This window comes from Miniopterus schreibersii (assembly GCF_964146895.1).
Source record: "Miniopterus schreibersii genome assembly, chromosome: 4".
NCBI classification, from domain to species: Eukaryota; Metazoa; Chordata; class Mammalia; order Chiroptera; family Miniopteridae; genus Miniopterus; species Miniopterus schreibersii.
Genome location: NC_138105.1, coordinates 12,563,481 through 12,580,997, shown reverse-complemented (window position 1 = coordinate 12,580,997; position 17,517 = coordinate 12,563,481). Strand labels below are relative to the sequence as shown.

The window sequence follows — 17,517 nt, the reverse complement described above, 5'->3', positions numbered from 1 at the left end:
TTTAAAAGTTTTCACTACAAAAAAATAATGGCAACTATATGAGTAATGGCTTTGTTAACTAACCCTATTGTAATATACAGTATTTGTGTATCAAATCATCACTGTTATACCTTAAAATTACACACTGCTATATGTCAATTATATCTCATTCATGCTGATGGCAGGGGGAGAAGAAATTGGCACAGTCTCTGGAAAATGCAGTGTGTAGGTTGTCTGTTTTGTAGAAAGTAATATGCATTTTTAAATATTTAGTAAGTGTTCACTCTTTGTTTAGCCACTTACATTGTTAAAGAATCTTTGTGTTGCATGAACACCTATCATGGCTGCATAAAAATAGGAAGACAGTCAAACCAACAGAAGATTTTATTGACAATACACTGGAGTTGTTTTCAGAGTCAGGGACAAGGAATCAGGACAGCTCTCAAGAACTCAGTAGCAGAAGCACGTAGACCTTTTATCCCAGACTACAGCGCTGCCGTTATTGTCACCACTCTGCTCTGCATTCAGTCTGGCCTTGCTGAGCATGTTAAATAATTCTAGGAGACTCTTTCAGGTTCAGTTGGTCAGGCTTTGCAAGGGTATGACCCTCTATACCTGAGCGGCAAGGACCCCAGCAGGGCCACCGAGGACCCGCCTCTGTGTCATGAGGTGACAGAAGCAGTGATAGGGCTGCACTAGACTTTTCAATCGGACACTCTTCCACTGGACACTCTGCTCTCCTCTGAGAATAATAAAGCCTCCATAGAATAGCAATGACCTCGTTCATTTTTTTTTTTTTTTTTAAAGGCCAGTTTTTTATTTCCTAGCCCAGGAGAGTGGGCTCAGACATTTTTGCAAGACTTTCCAAAAGGGATGTATGAAACTTTTATCTCTGAAGCTTCATGCATTTTTAGAGGCTGAGAAGGTATCTTCTGCAGTCCGAGTGAGATCGTCCTTTATCATTTACTGATCCCGTGCCTTTGGACTTGTTGCTTTATCTGGGCTTTAGTTTCCTTGTGTTGAACCATTCTTTGGTCATTCTTGCTAATGACAATTCTTACATACTTAATATTTTTGGCAGCATTAAAAACTTTAAGCATGCTCAGGAGAAATTAGTTCTGTTAATAAAAAGCTTCTCAAAGAGCTAGAATACGTGAGCCCAGACAGACACATTTATTCTGACTTCTAGAAACAAAAATGTGAAGTCAGGGTTTTCAAAATGAGCTGCATTTGGTGGAGGCCAGGTCCTGAATCCTGAGAGCTTGCTGGGAGGGACTCTGAGGCCTCCGTCCTGAAGGACTTGTGAAGCAGAAGGACTGGAAGAGCAGGACTTGGCTGCCCTGGGATTATTCTGGAGCCGTGTAGGTGTGTCCTTAGATACAAGCCAGAGAGAGGGAAACGGTTACCAGCTAGAGAGGGTTTAAGGCTTAAGAAAAATACAAAGATCTTTTCGTCTTTTCTTTCCGATTTTTATGCCTCTACACTTTAGAATGTGAAACGACTTCTAGTGAAACCTACCCTAATATGGATCTGAGGAAGCAGGCAGCAGCAACAAAAACAGAAATGCAAGATAGGGCGAGAGCGAGCAACCGGGAAGACTGGCAAGTGCGCGGAGGTTGAGCACAGGGATGGATCGAGTCACCAGTTTCACTTTGAGTTTCCAGATAAAGGGGAGAAAAAAGAAACAGACCAAGTTATAGAAATATTCTAATCAGAAAGGAGGAGGCAGTCCTTAGGAAGGTAATTTTTCCCCCTCAAAAGTCTCAAATTCACCATTCTTTCCCCATTGCCTTCACACAGTGCGACTGAGTGATGCCACCCCCAACTGCAGTTTCTCAACAGGAGCATGTGAATTACCTGTCAAATTCACTTTCTCCAAGGCATGACCAGGGCACTTTTACATGTGACTTTTGATGAGATAAGGCAATTATCATGCAAATGAAACTTAAAAGTCCTTATTCAATGCACAGTCGCCAGGGTTTAAAGAGGTGCACCTCATCAAACCATTCAAAATTTAATCTCTGCTTCAGAGGCTTCCTTCTTTCAGGTCCCAATGGTTTTTATGTCTCTAGGTTGAGCCATTGCTCCTTGCCCATTCTTTAGTGGACCCACTGAAAGCTTTTTAGGTGCGGCGAAAAAAGAAATTCTGGCGTTAAGATCCTCAACAGTTAAGATCCTCACATTTTTAATATCCTTAAGGAGGGAAGGGAGGCTCAAGCCTCCTTGAGTGACTTCCCCGTGGTCACATAACCTGTAAGTAGCCAAGTCAGACGTTGACTCTGCTTCCCCTCTGAGCCCTTTGCTCTCCCTAACTCTTTTGCGCTGTCTGCCTGTTGGCCTGACCCACATGTTGAAGCCTTAGGAAGGCTTGGGTTCCATGGGTTTGGCTGGTGGGTACTAAGGGGTGCAGGTGTGTGCCAACAGCCGGAATGAAGGCAAAGTGTTAGGTAGGACACCTGCCACACGAGGCTGGCTGTTCCCGGAGAAGGTGGGATGGGAAAATGCAAGCACGAGTGCTTGCAGGACCTTAGCTGGCTTTGGGGTGAGAGTCAGAGTGTCAGTGTGGAGCATGGCTTGATTCCAAGGCCCAAGCCTGATTTCCACCCTGCAACGCTGACGGGAAAGGGCGGGCTAAGTCGGGGTGACATGAGAGGGGCTTCCTGAGCTCACACTGATCATGCCGGGTTATGAAACGGAGCCTGCAGGGAAGAGGAGCATTTCCAGGTCAGGTCTGACGTGGCAGCTGGGAAAGGCCATGCTTCCTGGAGATGCAAAGCAGTAACTCAGCCGATGGAGACGTAGTGGTTTATTTCTACGGGCACCTCGAGGCATGTCTAAGGTCAAATATCTCAATTACTGTTTCCCACTGCTTCCTCTGACTGTTTTCCTGTGTGCACTGTGGCTTAGTGAGAAAGCACAGGCTCTGGGATCAGGCTGCTTGAGTTCAAATCCTTCCCTCCTCCTTTATAACTTGGCCATATACAAGAATCTCCCTGAGCCTTGGTTTTCTTATTTACAAAATGTAAGGATACAAGACCTATTTTAAATAGGGATGTCAGCATTAAATTAGGTAGCACATATGTAGCACTTAGCTTAATACCTAAAACAGAGTCAGTACTCAGTTCCTGCTAGATCCTGATATAAGTTCTCTCCAAGCTCTGCATTTCTGTGTTTATATTTCCCTGTCTATTCTCAGGAGAGAACTGGGTAAGAAAACAGCAAATATTTCTGAGCCCTCAAACCACATTGTTTGTATATAAATCTGACTGTGGGATTAGAGAGATTGCTAATCCTTCCTCCTGGAATTAGGCTCAGCAAATCTTACCCTTCTATTGAGTGACTAATGCTGTGATTATGTGGCCCTTAGATTTTAGTGCATATAATCCCATCGTTTCATAGGCTGGATGTGCACAAAACCAGTTCCTCGAAGAGGTGTGACAGGAACTAGGCCCCATACCCCTGAGCACTTACTTATTTCACCCTGAAACTGTGTCTCCTCCCTTAATCCTTATGTCAGTATCTTCTTTATGATGATAAAAAATTCTATTTAAAATTAATCTTTAAAAACTCCAGCAAGATCCAAGCAAAAACAAAACAGCAAAAGAATACACCTTTTTTTTTTTTTTTTTGCTTATAGGTAGGCATGGATGTCTAAATTCATTAAATAAAATCAGACAGACCTTTTTTCTTTATTTCATATACTACTATTTAAGATGTAAATTGTTAGTTAAAATCACCTGGGAGGTCACTTTGATGAATGTTCTCCTTTATCACCAAGTTCTGTAAACCCTCTTGAAAGGAAAATAAAGAGAAAAAAATGAATTACAATTTAAACTGAATAGAAATGTTAGAAGGATCACTGGGTTGTCTTATAATGTTCTAGCCACACTTCTCCTCCCCCCGCAGATTTTCCTATATCAGAAAGAAATAAGCTCTAAGATTTCTATAATTGTTCATAGTTGAAAAACCATTTATGCATAATTATCTCTTTAAAGTTACAAACAACTCTTAATTAGGTTGTCTACTTATATATATAGTCTGTACACACATATATTTTGATATATTTGTTCAGTACTATACCCCCAGCACCCAGAACAATGCCTAGCCTATAGTATAAACTAATAAATATTTATTGAATGGCAAAATGAATGATCTTTTCATCTCTTTTTACATATGAAAAAATCTCTTAAGCTCAAAGAGATTCAACAATTATCATTTTAGCCTGGCTGGTAAAGTACAAAGCCAAGTCTAAAACTCATTCTCCAGAATCATGAATTAATGCCCGAATCACTGTCGCCTTCTGTGCATGGGTTGGGCACGGGAAAGCTGCTGAGAAGGTAAAAGATGACTTAAGCATGGTCTGTGAGGAGGTCATAGTCTGGCGGAGAAAACACACATTGAGATACAAGCAATTTAAACTGAGGGTGGGAGGAGCTGTTTCACAGGTTTCTACAAAGCATTATGAAATCCCAGAGTGCCCGAGTTTTTAAATTGTAGAGGTCTGTGGTGTCTCCTGAGAGCTTGTCTTTGAATTAGAATTTAGAAAATGATTAGACTTGTCAGGTGAAGAGAGTGGAGTTGGGGTTGGGGGGTCCGGCGTTGCTGGCAGAGAGATAAGCATGCGCCAGGGCCCTGGCAGTTTATACAAACACGACTTGCCCTGAAACAGAACTCATTTGTCATTAGGGCCTCAGGTGCTTGGCTGCAGGCGTGAGAGAGATGATCGAAGGATGTGTTAGCATCAGGTCAGGACCTTTCACATCGGCGGAATGCATTTGCTCTGATTTTGTAGGCAAAGGAAGTTCACGAAAGGGGTTTGAGCACGGCAGTGTAGGACCACATATGTGTTTTGTTATGTCACTCTGGTAGGAGGCAGGGGCTGAACTGGAGTTGCTGTAGACCGAAAGCGTGAAACGGATTGCAAAGCTCATTAAGATGTCGCAGGAAAGAGATGATGAAAGACTTGACCAGGCCAACAGGTCAGTGGAGTTGAAGAAGAGGCATGGCGTAGGAAACAAAGCTAGGAGTAGAATATTCAAAACTGAATGAAGGCAGTGATGAGCAGGAAGGATCCTCGGAGGCCCTGAGGTTTCTGGATTTGGGGTGAGAGGGGATGTGACTGACTGAGATAGGGACACGGAGGAGGAGCGGGTATGTAAGTGAGCTGATGGGCCTGCGTTTAGATCAGTTGAAGGTGTTGCGTTTACATCAGTGTGAGGTGTTGATGGAATACCTAGGTGGGGTTTTGTAACAAACAATTATCATTTTAGCCTGTAGCTTAGGAAAAAGGGTGCAATAGATGCCTAAGTTTGGAACTCACTCGATTATAGGTAATACTCTTAATGTGGAAGTTGTGATGGGTAACACCAGGTAGGTTACATCTGGAGCCTTGAGGAGCAATGATGTTTGAGGGGCAGATGCCTGAAGAAAAGCCAGGTAAAGAGACTGAGAAAGAATGGCTAGAGGTAGGGCGAGAACCCGGCAAATGTATCATGGAAACCCCGGGGAGGGGGAAATCCACAAGAAATGAAGGCTGCTCAAAGGTGACCAGAATCCAGTTTCCGTAGCTCTAAGGTAATCCAGAGGCAGGTGGAGGGAGCAGGTGGAGGGAGGCAGCTACGCTGTCCTAAAGGCATTTTTCATGTGCCTGACACAGTACTTAAGCGTCAGATATATTGGAGTAAATAAAGCAGAGTTTTCACCGCTCCTGTCATTCTGTCTAATCAAATCTCTTTGAGGCCTTTAAGGCCCAGATTGCATCTCACCTTCACCATAAACACTCCCCTAAGCACCCTGGCCCCAGTGACAGCTCCCTTCTCCAGAAATTACCTGCAATATCTGGCTGACATTTATCTTTTTTAGCATGGTAATTACCATTGCTTTTGCTCATGTCATCTTACCATAAAAACCACAAATTCTTTGAGGAGAAGGGGTTTAGAATCTAGATTTTCCCTTCGCTATTCCTGCCCCTACTTTGTACATATTAAGTGCTTAGAAATACTTCTCCCCCATTCCCCACTATATTTACGGCTTTCCGCTGGACAGAGGGCAAGGTACTGTGCTATAGCAATGAGCTAGGTAGATCTGATCTCTACTTTCACATGAACAATATTTCATATTTTATATTAAAAATAAACAACTTATTTGAGACGTTGATATATGTTATAGTGACACTATGACAAGATAAACTGATAGCAAATAACCAGGCAATGAAAGAAGGCAGTGTTAATAAGAGTGGTTATGGGATAATTTTCTGAGGAGGTGACTTAGATGAGCTTCAGGACAAAGAACTGGCCATGAGAAAAGGAAAGGGCATTTTAGGCAGAAATGAAAGCAGGGACAAAGAGCTCGAAATGTTTAAGTTCCAGGAACAGAAAGAGCATCATTTACTCAGAACATAATGAAAGAAATAGAATAGCGGGAGATTAGGTACCATTTCTGCACCCAGTCAGCCGCAGTCCTTTAGTGTTTCAGGCAGTTGACTTTCAGGGTTAACAGAGGGGAAAAAATGCTATTTTATATCTAGGGAATTCCCCAGGGAAGGAATAAAAAGAACTATTATTGTTCCAACCCCTCATATTGCTATTGTTGTGATTTATAAAAATATGAATTCAACTGGATTCCAATCTGTACTTTGCACATAATGGGTGTTACTCTTATTGTTTGCCTGCCAGTTAAGGATGTTAACGATCCTGAGGACACAACCATTGCCAAAGCAGCCACAACAGAGAAAAGAACAGTACGGAAATACACATCTGTAAGCGTCCACGTTCTTGCAAGATAATTGTATGCAGAATTCTGCCTGTCCATCTGGTAGTATGTTGATTTAAGTAGAGCACAGATTACAAAATGACCCCGATTACTTCAGTACAAGAGTGGTTCTTAATCTGTTTTTGGTCATAGACCTCTTGCAGAAACTAATAAAAAGTTAGCCGGTGTTTTCCTAGAAAACTGCAAATAGCCACATTTACACAAAATATGAATAAAACTTTAAAGGCTACATGGCTCTTTAACACCCACCCATGGGGCCCAGAACATCTAATCAGGAGCTTTCAACATTCATTGTTTATCAGAATCACCTGAAATCTCGTTAGAAAGCATTTCCTTAGCCTTGTCCCAGGAAAGGTGCAGGATGGAATGAAGGCACCTGCATTTTGTGTAAGTTCTCCAGGGAAATGTCAAGCAGCTGGATAATAGATGAGTTTTCCAAACTCTGCTTAGGGGTCTATGAAGAAGAGAATTGGGGAGCAGAGGCTCAGAGAGGTGGAGATTGAAAGTACCTGGAAATTCAGAATGAATTGGACCTTGGAGAGCCCATCTTGGGGAGACTAACATGGGGAGAATGAACAGGGTGAAGCAGAAGTAAAAGCCAGAGCTATGTAGACTCAAGTAAGATGTCTGAGGAGTTGGGCCAGGGGCTTGGAAGTGGAGTGAGAACATTGGGAAGATTTTGGGGGGGTATGATCTGCCACCAGCGCAACCCCTCATGATCAAAACTCTCATATAGATTGTCTATGAGGAGAGATTAGCTACTGTCCCTAATCCTTCTGAGTTACTCCAGCTAGAAAATAAGGGCAGGACTCATCACGACTGTAGCTATTGAGCGCACCATTACCACCACCTTTACCAAAGAATTGCAGCGTCTGCACTGGGCAGGGCGGGCCCTTTATTCCTTCATCTTTACAGGTAAGCAAACTGAGGCCTGGCCAGAGGGAGCGCCTCACCAGGGATCCCTCAGTGACACAGCACCCGTTTCAATGCCAAGCCTGGCTTTGCCTCTTGCCTGGTGACTTCCCCTTACTTGGCCCTGAGATAAAAAGCATGTTTACGGAACCACCTGATGGGAATGTGCTCACCCCAAAGGGGCCAGGGAAATTCATTCAGGTGCAAACAGAACTTAAGGTAGGGCAACGCTTTTCAATTTAAAGAATGCATTGGCATGCACCACAAGTTCAGTTCGCATTTGTTTTAATGCAGCGCGGCCACCTGCCAGCCACGACTGGGTCAGAGCAGGCCCGCAGGTGCTTACACGTTCCTCCCCATGGAGCGGAGCACAAACTCCACCGCGTTCTCGATGATCTCCGTGCCCAACTGGTTTAGGAATGTTGGCATGTCTGGCACTGGTTTCTTGCCTGAGTCATCTGGCTTATCCGGCTTGTCATCTGGTTTGCCACCTAAAAAACAAGTCAGGAATGTCTTTCTTCTTTGTGGGGAGCCCCTAGCGCCCATCGTACCTCCACGAACTAACTTAGGAGCATCTTATAGTTGCATTTATTCAACATTTAATGCCTGCCCAGTAAAAGTCTTCACATACATGATATCCCTTATCCCTAAAGACAATCAGACAGACCCACGGCCATCAGTCTTTTGGTAGATGCTGTTCCCCTTCCTGAATGAGAACCCTGAGGCTCATGGAGGTTAAGTAACTTGGCCAGAGTTAAGCAGCTGGCATATGCCCATGCCAGGGCTGAAATCAGAATGCCTGGTTGCATTTCAGTTACATGGTCTCTTCTTCCATGCGATCCCTGGGCCCGTGCTCATGATGATAATGAAGATGAAATACTAATGAGTAGCCTTTGTTGACCACATGCCTATGACAGGAAATCCACATGCATTATCTCATTTTATTCCCACAACAAACCTATGAGGTAGGCAGAATCCTTATCCCGATTAGAGGTAAAGAAATGGGATTTGAGACAGGTTTAGAAGCTGATTCAAAGGCACGGTGTCGGTAAGTGGCAGAAACAGAATGCGACCTCGCGTCTGTCTGGTTTCCAAGTCTGGATTCTTAAGCACTCAGTGATGAACTGCATGGTCTTTGACAGAAAAGTTGTGATCTAACCACAAATGTGTTACACGATTGAAAGTGGTGTAATAATAATGATGGCGAGGAGAAATTGTATCCCTTGTACATGATCTGACAGTTCTGAAAATAATGGTTTTATAAAAGCTGTGTGATTGTACCCTCGATCAATCTTATAGGGCATGCATATTTTTGTTCACTGGACCAAGAAACTGGAAAGATTAGGTGACTTGCAGAAAACTCACGAATGGCAAGAGAAGATGAAACTGTAACTGGGGGCCTCTCACTCTTGACTCTTAATTAAGTGCCCTTTAGAGTGAGGCCAAGGATCTAGAGAGTGAGGTTGGAGGTTGGTGACCTGCAAGTTCCCTTGGTGGTGGTGGTGGGGGTTGGTTTTACTTAGAAGTCTAAATGTTCAGGAGATTAGAAAGGATGAAAGAGGGGCAATTGGCAGCTACACGTGGCCTCCCCACTGGACCCTGGTGCCAGGATGGAGTAGGACCTGTATCTTTTTGCTTTATTATAGCGTCACAAGTACTGCTGGCAGACTCGATAAATAAAAACACAGGATACCCAGTTAAAGTTGAATTTCAGATAAGCAATAGTTTTTAGCGTAAGAATGACCCATGCAATATTTAGGACACACTTAAATGAAACAATTATTCATTGTTTATCCGAAATTCAAATTTAACTGGGTGTCTTATATTTTATCTGCAACCCCACAAGTTTTGACTCAAGAAGTCCCAACTTCTAGACAATATCCCCCGGGATTCTGAATGAAGGAGCTATAACTGGCTTTTTGTGTGGAGGCTATCAGATTATGTCAGAAGCCTTGCATCTATATTATATCCTAAAATAGAAACTTTTAGTGAAAAGATATGGATTCCAGCCCAACCAGCGTGGCTCAGTGGTTGAGCATCGGCCTATGATCCAGGAGATGGAGGTTTGATTCCAGGTCAGGGCACATACCCGGGTTCAGGGTTGATCCCTGGAAGGGGGCGTGCAGGAGGCGGCTGATCAATGACTCATCATTGATGTTTCTGTCTCTCTCTCTCTCTCCTTTCCTCTCTCTGGAGTCAATAAAGACATATTAAAAAATAAAAAAAAGATATGTCTTCTAGTTCTACAAAGATGTATTGCTTACAATGCCACAACAAAAGATTGGATAGGAGCACCCGTCTGGGACATATCACCAGAATTAATATACTAATCACCAAGTATCCATTCATTCAGCTGTTGCTGTGGATTTTTGTTGTTGTTGCTGTTCAATAAGGATTTTTTTGAGCCTATTATTATGTACAAAGCGTATGCTAAGAGTTAAAGTAAAAGTGGCCATATATGGACGCGCCCCTCACATAAAGTGCAGGGCAACCACAGTGAGCAGAAAGCTTTGTTTTTACCACAGGCAGGGGAGGAGAGTGTGCCTATGTGCAGGCGCTGGGATGGTGCTTTCACAGCATGCCTCGGTCCTTATTCAGGTCCATGATGATGTTACAGTTTTACAGGAGAGAAAACAAGACACTCAGAGAAATTCAATGACTCACCTAAAATCACACATCTAGAAAGTGGCTGAGCCAGGTTTTGACCTAATTTATTTTTAACTTCACAGACCTTGTTACTTGTATCATATAATACAGCCTTCAAGCAGTTATCCTCTGAAGACATTCCCCAGGTGCAAAACAGATTCCCTGCATGAAAACTGAATTCTTTTTTCTGTGTTCTACCTGCTTATTTGCAAAACCAGACTTTTTATTTTAATATGACACTAAGTGGTAGTGTCTCAGTATGCAAGGAGCCCTGGGTTGGAGATCAGATCCTTGGCCCCAGTCCTTGGACCAAGTACATACTGAGCAGTATTAGGGTCTGGTGGGTCATATGTTTTGGGGTCCTACGTACCTGAGTTTGATTCATGTGTTCAAAAAATTAGCCATGTACCCTTGCACACAGCACTTAACCACACTCTCAGTTTCCTAATTATGTTATTGTCAGGATTAAAAGATGTTTCATATATCTTTCACGTATGTTGTATATGTATGCATATATATGTGTGCATATGTACATATAGCAGATCGTATATATATACCACTATCACATACCAGGCCCAAGGTAAGACCACAATAAATGCTTGCTGTATTATTATTACTATTATTATTAATAATAACAATAAAATGACTCACAGTAGCTCCTTTAGTGTTTTTAGAGATTATGAAAATTACAAAATGTTGTTAAAATATTAAGAAATTTGAAAATGTTGGAAAGCAAAACAAAAGCAAATAACAATAACAATAAAATTAAGAAATGTGATATACTAGAAACAAATGATCAAAGCCATAGTTGAATATTTTCTCTTTTCAAATATGGGATAGTTCTTATTTACATTAACTACCTGGTTGAGTTTCTTAGTCAATGTAATCATAAAGTTCTAAAAAGATACAGGAATACTGATATTTGTACAGTTTTAAATAAAAACTTAGAAGTGATTACAAAAGCATGTTCATTTGATCTGGTGAAGTTTATAGTTATCCCATCTTACAGATGAAGACACTGAGGTTCAAAGCAGCAAAGTGATTTAACCAGTTTCAGAGTTCCTGAGAGACAGAGCTGGGACGGGTCTTTAGGATAGCGATCTCACCTTTCGCTTAATGGGGGGTTGCTTTGGGAGCGGATGGATACAGTGGTCTCTGAGGCCATCTCTACTGTAATTCTGTTGGAGTGTCTGCCTGTGTGTCCTGCCGTGGACAGTGGGGGGCTGAGGGTGTGAGTTCTGCCAAGCGACATTTAGAACAGTTTCAAGGGCAATATTTGCACTGCCTGTGTTTTGTGACCATTCTGAATAGAGCTCACCGTCTTCTACAGACTGAAAAGAAATTAAAATTAATTACTGAGAATTCTGCATGTGGTCCCCTATGTGCTTGAAATGGACATGAAAGAAGTAGATGCTTAGCTATAAGGAAAGAACCGAGGGACTTGGGTTTTAGTCCCAGGTGTGCCACTGCTACCAGTGCCTGTGCTCAAGCAACGTTCCTTTTGCAAACCCAGTTTACTAACCTGCAAAAAGGGAAGTGATCAAGCTGTGCATGCGTGCCTTAAAGGGGTGTGATGAAAATTAAGTGAGATAATACATTGTCACAATAGCAGTTTATATTTACTAGTGCTTTTTATGGTCCAAATACTTTTCCACTTTTGGTCTCTTTTATTTACTTTTCCTGATACATTTATGAGACAGTTAATAACTGACATTTTATTTTACATGCAAGGCCCAGAGAAGTTAAATAAAATGCTTAAAGTCTCATTTCTGATTTTCATGAAATCAGGCTTAGGAGTCTCATTCCAGAGTTTATACTTTTCACCTTTAAACATTATTAGTTGTAATCATCAAAAAATAAACACCAGGCTCTCCTAATTTATAACACAGTAGTGTCACTATGTCACATGAATATATAAGAAAGCAATTGTTACAAACTTCATACATTTACTGAAGAGGGGCTGTAACTGAAGCACATTGAATAAAAATCTTACTTTCTTGATTTTGTTATTTGTTAATACTCACCCAAAGATATTTTTTCCATTGATTTTTAGAGAGAATGGAAGGGACAGGGGGGAGAGAGAGAGTGAGAGAAACATTGATGTGAGAGAGACACATTGATTGGCCTCACACACGGCCCCTGACTTGGGCCAGGAAAGGAACCTGCAACCCAGGTACGTGCCCTTGACCGGAAATCAAACCTGCTGATGCTCCAACCACTGAGCCTCACTGGCCAGGGCCCTACTTTCTTTTTGCTAGAAGATCTGCCTCTAGTCTCCTAGTTCAGTGCGTAAAGGTCCCTCCCCGTCCCTGCCCTTTGTGGTCTGGATCAGTGCCACCAACTCCCTGCAATCGCATCTAACTGCTGCACACTGCAGGAGCTGCGACTAGAAGCACTTACCCGCATGGCAGGTCAGGATCAAGGCAAGCAGTCCCAGGACGATTGTCACCCGAAGCACGGAGATGGCCATGCTTGCAGCGCTGGGCATTGGTGTGGATAAAGCGCTCCAGTGCGTCTGTAGCCTCCTTCCGTTTATAAGGCATTCCCAGGTGACATACCTGCTGTGGAATTCAGGCTGTTGCACAAGACGTCCGCAGCTTGCTGGTGGCTCTAATGAGCCCTGCCCTCTCTTTCAAACCTAAAGTTTTTCATGTGGGCAAAGAAAAGCCCTCTTGGGTTTTCTAGTGTGTATTTATCAATGGCATTGCAATATCTCTTTTGGAGGTAGTTCCTATGTCAACACTGACAATTAGATGGGTATCGGGCACAATTATTATTTAGCACAAGGAGCAAGTGTTAGATCAGATTGGCGAGGTGTGCCTGTTCCATCCCTGCACGCTCTGCTTCTTTGCCCACGCTCCGAGCTAATTGCTTGTCCACACGTGGCATGTCCACTCACAGCCCATGCCTTCGTTCACGCTCTTTGTCCTCCCTGGGATATATTCCCCATCCTCCCCGCCTGGAGTAGTCCTACTGCCCGCCGGGCTCTGGTTCAGGTGCCCCACTTCTCCCTGAACCTTTATGATGACCCTTCCCCCCACTCCAGAGAGTTAGCTGCCGTATCACTTGCCTTCTAGAGCCCTTGCACTATTGAGCACTAAGGGCTCTAGTATCTCTCTTCTCATTCAGCCTGCGGATCTCTCCTAAGAGACTGTGCTATTCGCTCCTGAATCCTCAAGGGGCCTGATATTGTGCTTGGCATTGGCCTCAGCGTTGACTTCCTTGAAGCTTGTTTTGGTTTTTCCAAGAAGAACTAGGTGTTTCTCTCCTGTGCCCAACAGGTGCCTGATTTTATGTCTCCACCAACTGGCTGTAGGCTCCTTGAGGGCAAGACGATCTTTTTCAGAGTTGAATGCACATCGCTCAAGGCATATAGAAAACATTAAAAATATAAGAGTAATAAAATTATTGCTCATGATAAAAAGAAATTTTATCATGGGTTTGAGATGCTGCTATGTATTTCAGATGTAAGATGCCCTTCCTTTTGGAAATGGACACTCAAGGGGAGGGTATTTGTTCAAGCCTAGATACCGGTTATCTTGAGAAATGCTGTAATTCAGTTCATTGAGATGAGGACATGGGGGTCTCTAAACTTACAGTTTGACCAAAACTTACACACTGTGACTGCCAGAGGGCCCTTTTAATAAATGTGAAATTAACTGAGGTCTGGAAAAGGGAGGCTCGTCTTGTGTCACAGAGCCAAGGCTAGAACGTGGCCCTCTTGCTCCCGGTTTCCTACTCTCTCCAAGGCACCAAACTTCACTTGAAAGCCATCAAGCAGCTCTGCTTGGATCCTTCCAGGTCTCTCCATTTTGTCTTCTCAAGAAGACTCTGATCTGGTCTCTCCTAAAGAGTAGTGATCTGGAGATAGTGGTCCATGGTAGGAAGCTTTCAGCGAGTTAGAGAGATGCCATCAGGGCCCCTTAGAACTGAGCACTGCGCATGACCAAGGCACTAGTGGAAAAAACATTCCAGTGTCCTCTATCTGCCATGGACCCTGACTTGTGGCTTAATCACAAGGTACTGGGAAAAAGTAGCAGTACTTTATACTTTGCACAAGCTTTGAGCCCTCAGGGTTTAACCAGCCTAGAGGAGGCATCTTTTTCTAATTCGCTATAAGAACACTGGACAGGCAGGCAAAACTCTGGATATTATAACCTCTGAGAGAGGCCTGCTGGTTTCTCAAGGGTATCAGCTGGAGGGGGCATGCGGGTTAGTTCTGAATCAGATGCTCTAGGTGGTCTGGTGTCAGGGAAATAGCACCATCTGGAGGGTAAGGGTAGCTGGCTTCTATCGCTGTCAGTGCCACCACTCACTGGTGACCCGATTAAATAAATACCTGCCCTGCCTGACATCCGGCTTTCTCTGCCATGTTCTCTTCTTGTCCCTTGGATTATTATTTTACTTTTAGATTTCAGCTAAAGTGCCTCTCTTTTTGGTGAAAACTTCTGTGATCCACTAATTCAACTCAGATCCTTCTGTTATATCTTTTCCACACTCTGTATTCTTCCTAATTGACACTTAAATATTATTTTTTGTTTGATTGTCTAATGTCTCTCTTCCCAAAGATGTAAAAATCCAGGATGGAGGGATTCTGGTTATGTTGTTCATGGAGACAGCTCTTGTTTCTAGGATAGTGCCTCACACACAAAAAATACCCAACAAATACTGCACAATAGATGAATTAATGAATAAGTTTGAGAAGAGAAGTCTGGACTCATGTAGTAGCTCTATCAGTTCTTATCTGTGTGGCTCTGGCAAATGACTCATACCACTCTAAGTCTCATTTTCCTCATCTGTAAAAATGGGGCCCATTATAATTTCCTGCCTACTTATCTGCACTATTTTAAGGATATAGGCCATAGCAATGAGTTTTTTAAAATTTATATTGTTGAAAGTATTACAGATGTCCCACTTCCCCTATCCCCATTGACTCCTTACACCCCACTCCATGCCCCCAGGCCTTCTCCACACTATTGTCTGTGTCCATGGGTCATTCATACATGCATATAAGCTCTTTGGTTAATTACTTCCCACCTCCTTACCCCCGCCTTCCCTCTGAGATCCTTCAGTCTGTTCCATGCTTCCATGTCTCTGGACCTATTTTGTTCCTCAATTTATTTTGTTCATTAGAGTCCACATATACATGAGATCATGTGATACTTGTCTTTCTCTGCCTGGCTTATTTCACTTAGAATAATACTCTCCATGTCCCTTCAAGCTGTCCTAAAGGGTAAGAGATCCTTCTTTCTTACAGCTGCGTAGTATTCCATGGTGTAGATGTCCCACAGCTTTTTTATCCACTCATCTACTGATGGGCACTTGGGCTGTTTCCAGATCTTGCTATTGTAAACTGTGCTGCTGTGAACATAGGGGTGCATAAGTTCTTTGTGATTGGCATTTCAGGTTTCTTAGGATACATTCCTAGAAGTGGGATCACTGGGTCAAAAGGCAGCTCCATTTCTAATTTTTTGAGGAATCTCCATACTGTTTTCCATAGGGGCTGCACCCATCTGCGTTCCCACCAGCAGTGCACCAGGGTTCCCTTTTCTCCACACCCTTGAAAAATTTAAAAGACCTTTAATGTATGCCACTTTAATAGAAGTTAAGAAGCTATGACTCACCCTCCATTGGCATAAGCAAATGAATTTGATTTATGTAGAGGAGAAACTAGATGAAGACAGATGAAGAAAGCTGGGGAGGGAAGTGAGGGCCTTCTTCCAGAGCACCATTCTAGGTCAGTGAGAACATATGAGAATGAAAGGAATATGGGCCACTTTGACTCATATGATAATTTCCATGAGTAACTGAAAGTCACCAGAGTCCCTTCTTAGGGTAAGAAAGGATTACAAGCTGGGTTGGAAATTGCACAGAGAGATTTTGAAGTGTGTGTCATGGTTAACAGCATGGATGTTGGGATCAAACAGAACTGTGACAGCCTCGTAGACTGAGAGCAGACTGACAGCTTTGGTGTGGGGCCTGGCTGGAGTGGTGGAGGGACTGAGAAAAAAAAAAAAATAGAAAAAACTCATGGATGTGGACAACAGTGTGGCGATTGCCGGGGAGAGGGGCCATAGGGAAGGTGGAGGAGGGTATGGGGGATAAATGGTGAGCACACAATACAGTGTACAGGTGATGTGTTGTAGAATCATGCACCTGAAACCTGTATAATATTGTTAACCGGTATCACCCCAATAAATTAAATAAAAAGGAAAAATTTTTTAAAAAGAACTGGATTTGAGTTTCAGATTTGTCACTTACAAGTTGTGTGACCCTGCAACCTTAGACATATTTTCTAATTCCCGTATGCATTAGATCCAATGTCTACAAAATAGAAATAATGCCATCTCTATGAGTTGTTATGAGATTGGTTCTGAAAATACATGCAAACGGTTAACACCGTTTGCCTTGTACGTACCAAGTGAAAATAAATGGCAGACTTATTCTGTTCTGTACTGTCCTATCCTGTTCTGTTCTACCTTGGGTTGTCCCAGAGGAGGGAGTGACAGCCATGCAATCAGGATTAGGGCTAATAATAATAATAACAATTAATAACAATAGCCTGTTGTTGTTAACTCTGGCCAAGTTTCAAACAAGATGCAACATATCAACAAAGCTGTTGGGAAGCTGACATAATTATCCTAACTTTATATAAGGAGAGGTTAAGTAATTCTTCCTGGGTTACAAATCCTGTGTGAGCTAGAACAAGGAATCGAACCTCAGGACATGTGACTTTATATATTTTTTAAATATATCTTTATTGATTTCAGAGAGAGGAAGGGAGAGGGAGAGAGAGACAGAAACATCCATGATGAGAGAGTCATTGATCGGCTGCTTCCTGCAGGCCCCCAACTGAGGATCGAGCCCCCAACCCCAGGCATGTGCCCTGACGGGGAATCGAACCTCAATCTCTTGGTTCATAGGTCCATGCTCAACCACTGAGCCACACTGGCTGGGCAGGACATGTGACTTTAAAGTCTGTGCTCTTAGTATCGCATTATGTTGTATGGGCACCTGCTCAGTGCAGCTGCTGGCAAAAAGCCTGGGTCGCATGCAGAACCCTGCACTAGGCCGGCTCGTCCACAGATTCCCGTGTCTCCTCTGCTTTCCCCATTGCCTCTGGATTGCCCATTGGCCTCTTAGTGCGGTCGGACCCGCATCCCTGGCCTCCGTTTCAGCCCAGGTGGATGCATCCGATGTGCAGGTACA

General features: G+C 43.1%; 1 protein-coding gene across 1 annotated transcript; it reads right to left on the bottom strand.

The window, feature by feature from the left end:
* Positions 1-347: 347 nt before the first annotated feature.
* On the bottom strand, positions 348-12,810 carry LOC308556541 (uncharacterized protein C5orf46). The gene is made up of 4 exons (XM_081135843.1): positions 12,709-12,810; positions 8,009-8,153; positions 3,717-3,770; positions 348-1,351 (listed from the first exon to the last, which is right to left on the bottom strand). Exons 1-3 carry the CDS (start codon positions 12,794-12,796, stop codon positions 3,725-3,727), a joined length of 279 nt encoding a protein of 92 aa, XP_080991969.1. The 5' UTR covers positions 12,797-12,810; the 3' UTR covers positions 348-1,351; positions 3,717-3,724.
* Between the last annotated feature and the right edge of the window lie 4,707 nt (positions 12,811-17,517).

What these genes read in the sequence shown, in the direction of transcription:
- LOC308556541 (XM_081135843.1), bottom strand. Translation starts at nt 12,796, where the DNA reads ATGCCCAGCGCTGCAAGCATGGCCATCTCCGTGCTTCGGGTGACAATC. An exon ending in GATCCTGACCTGCCATGCGG is followed by an intron (nt 8,154 to 12,708) that starts GTAAGTGCTTCT and finishes CTTGTTTTTTAG; the next exon opens with GTGGCAAACCAGATGACAAG. An exon ending in CGCTCCATGGGGAGGAACGT is followed by an intron (nt 3,771 to 8,008) that starts GTAAGCACCTGC and finishes TTTCCTTTCAAG; the next exon opens with AGGGTTTACAGAACTTGGTG.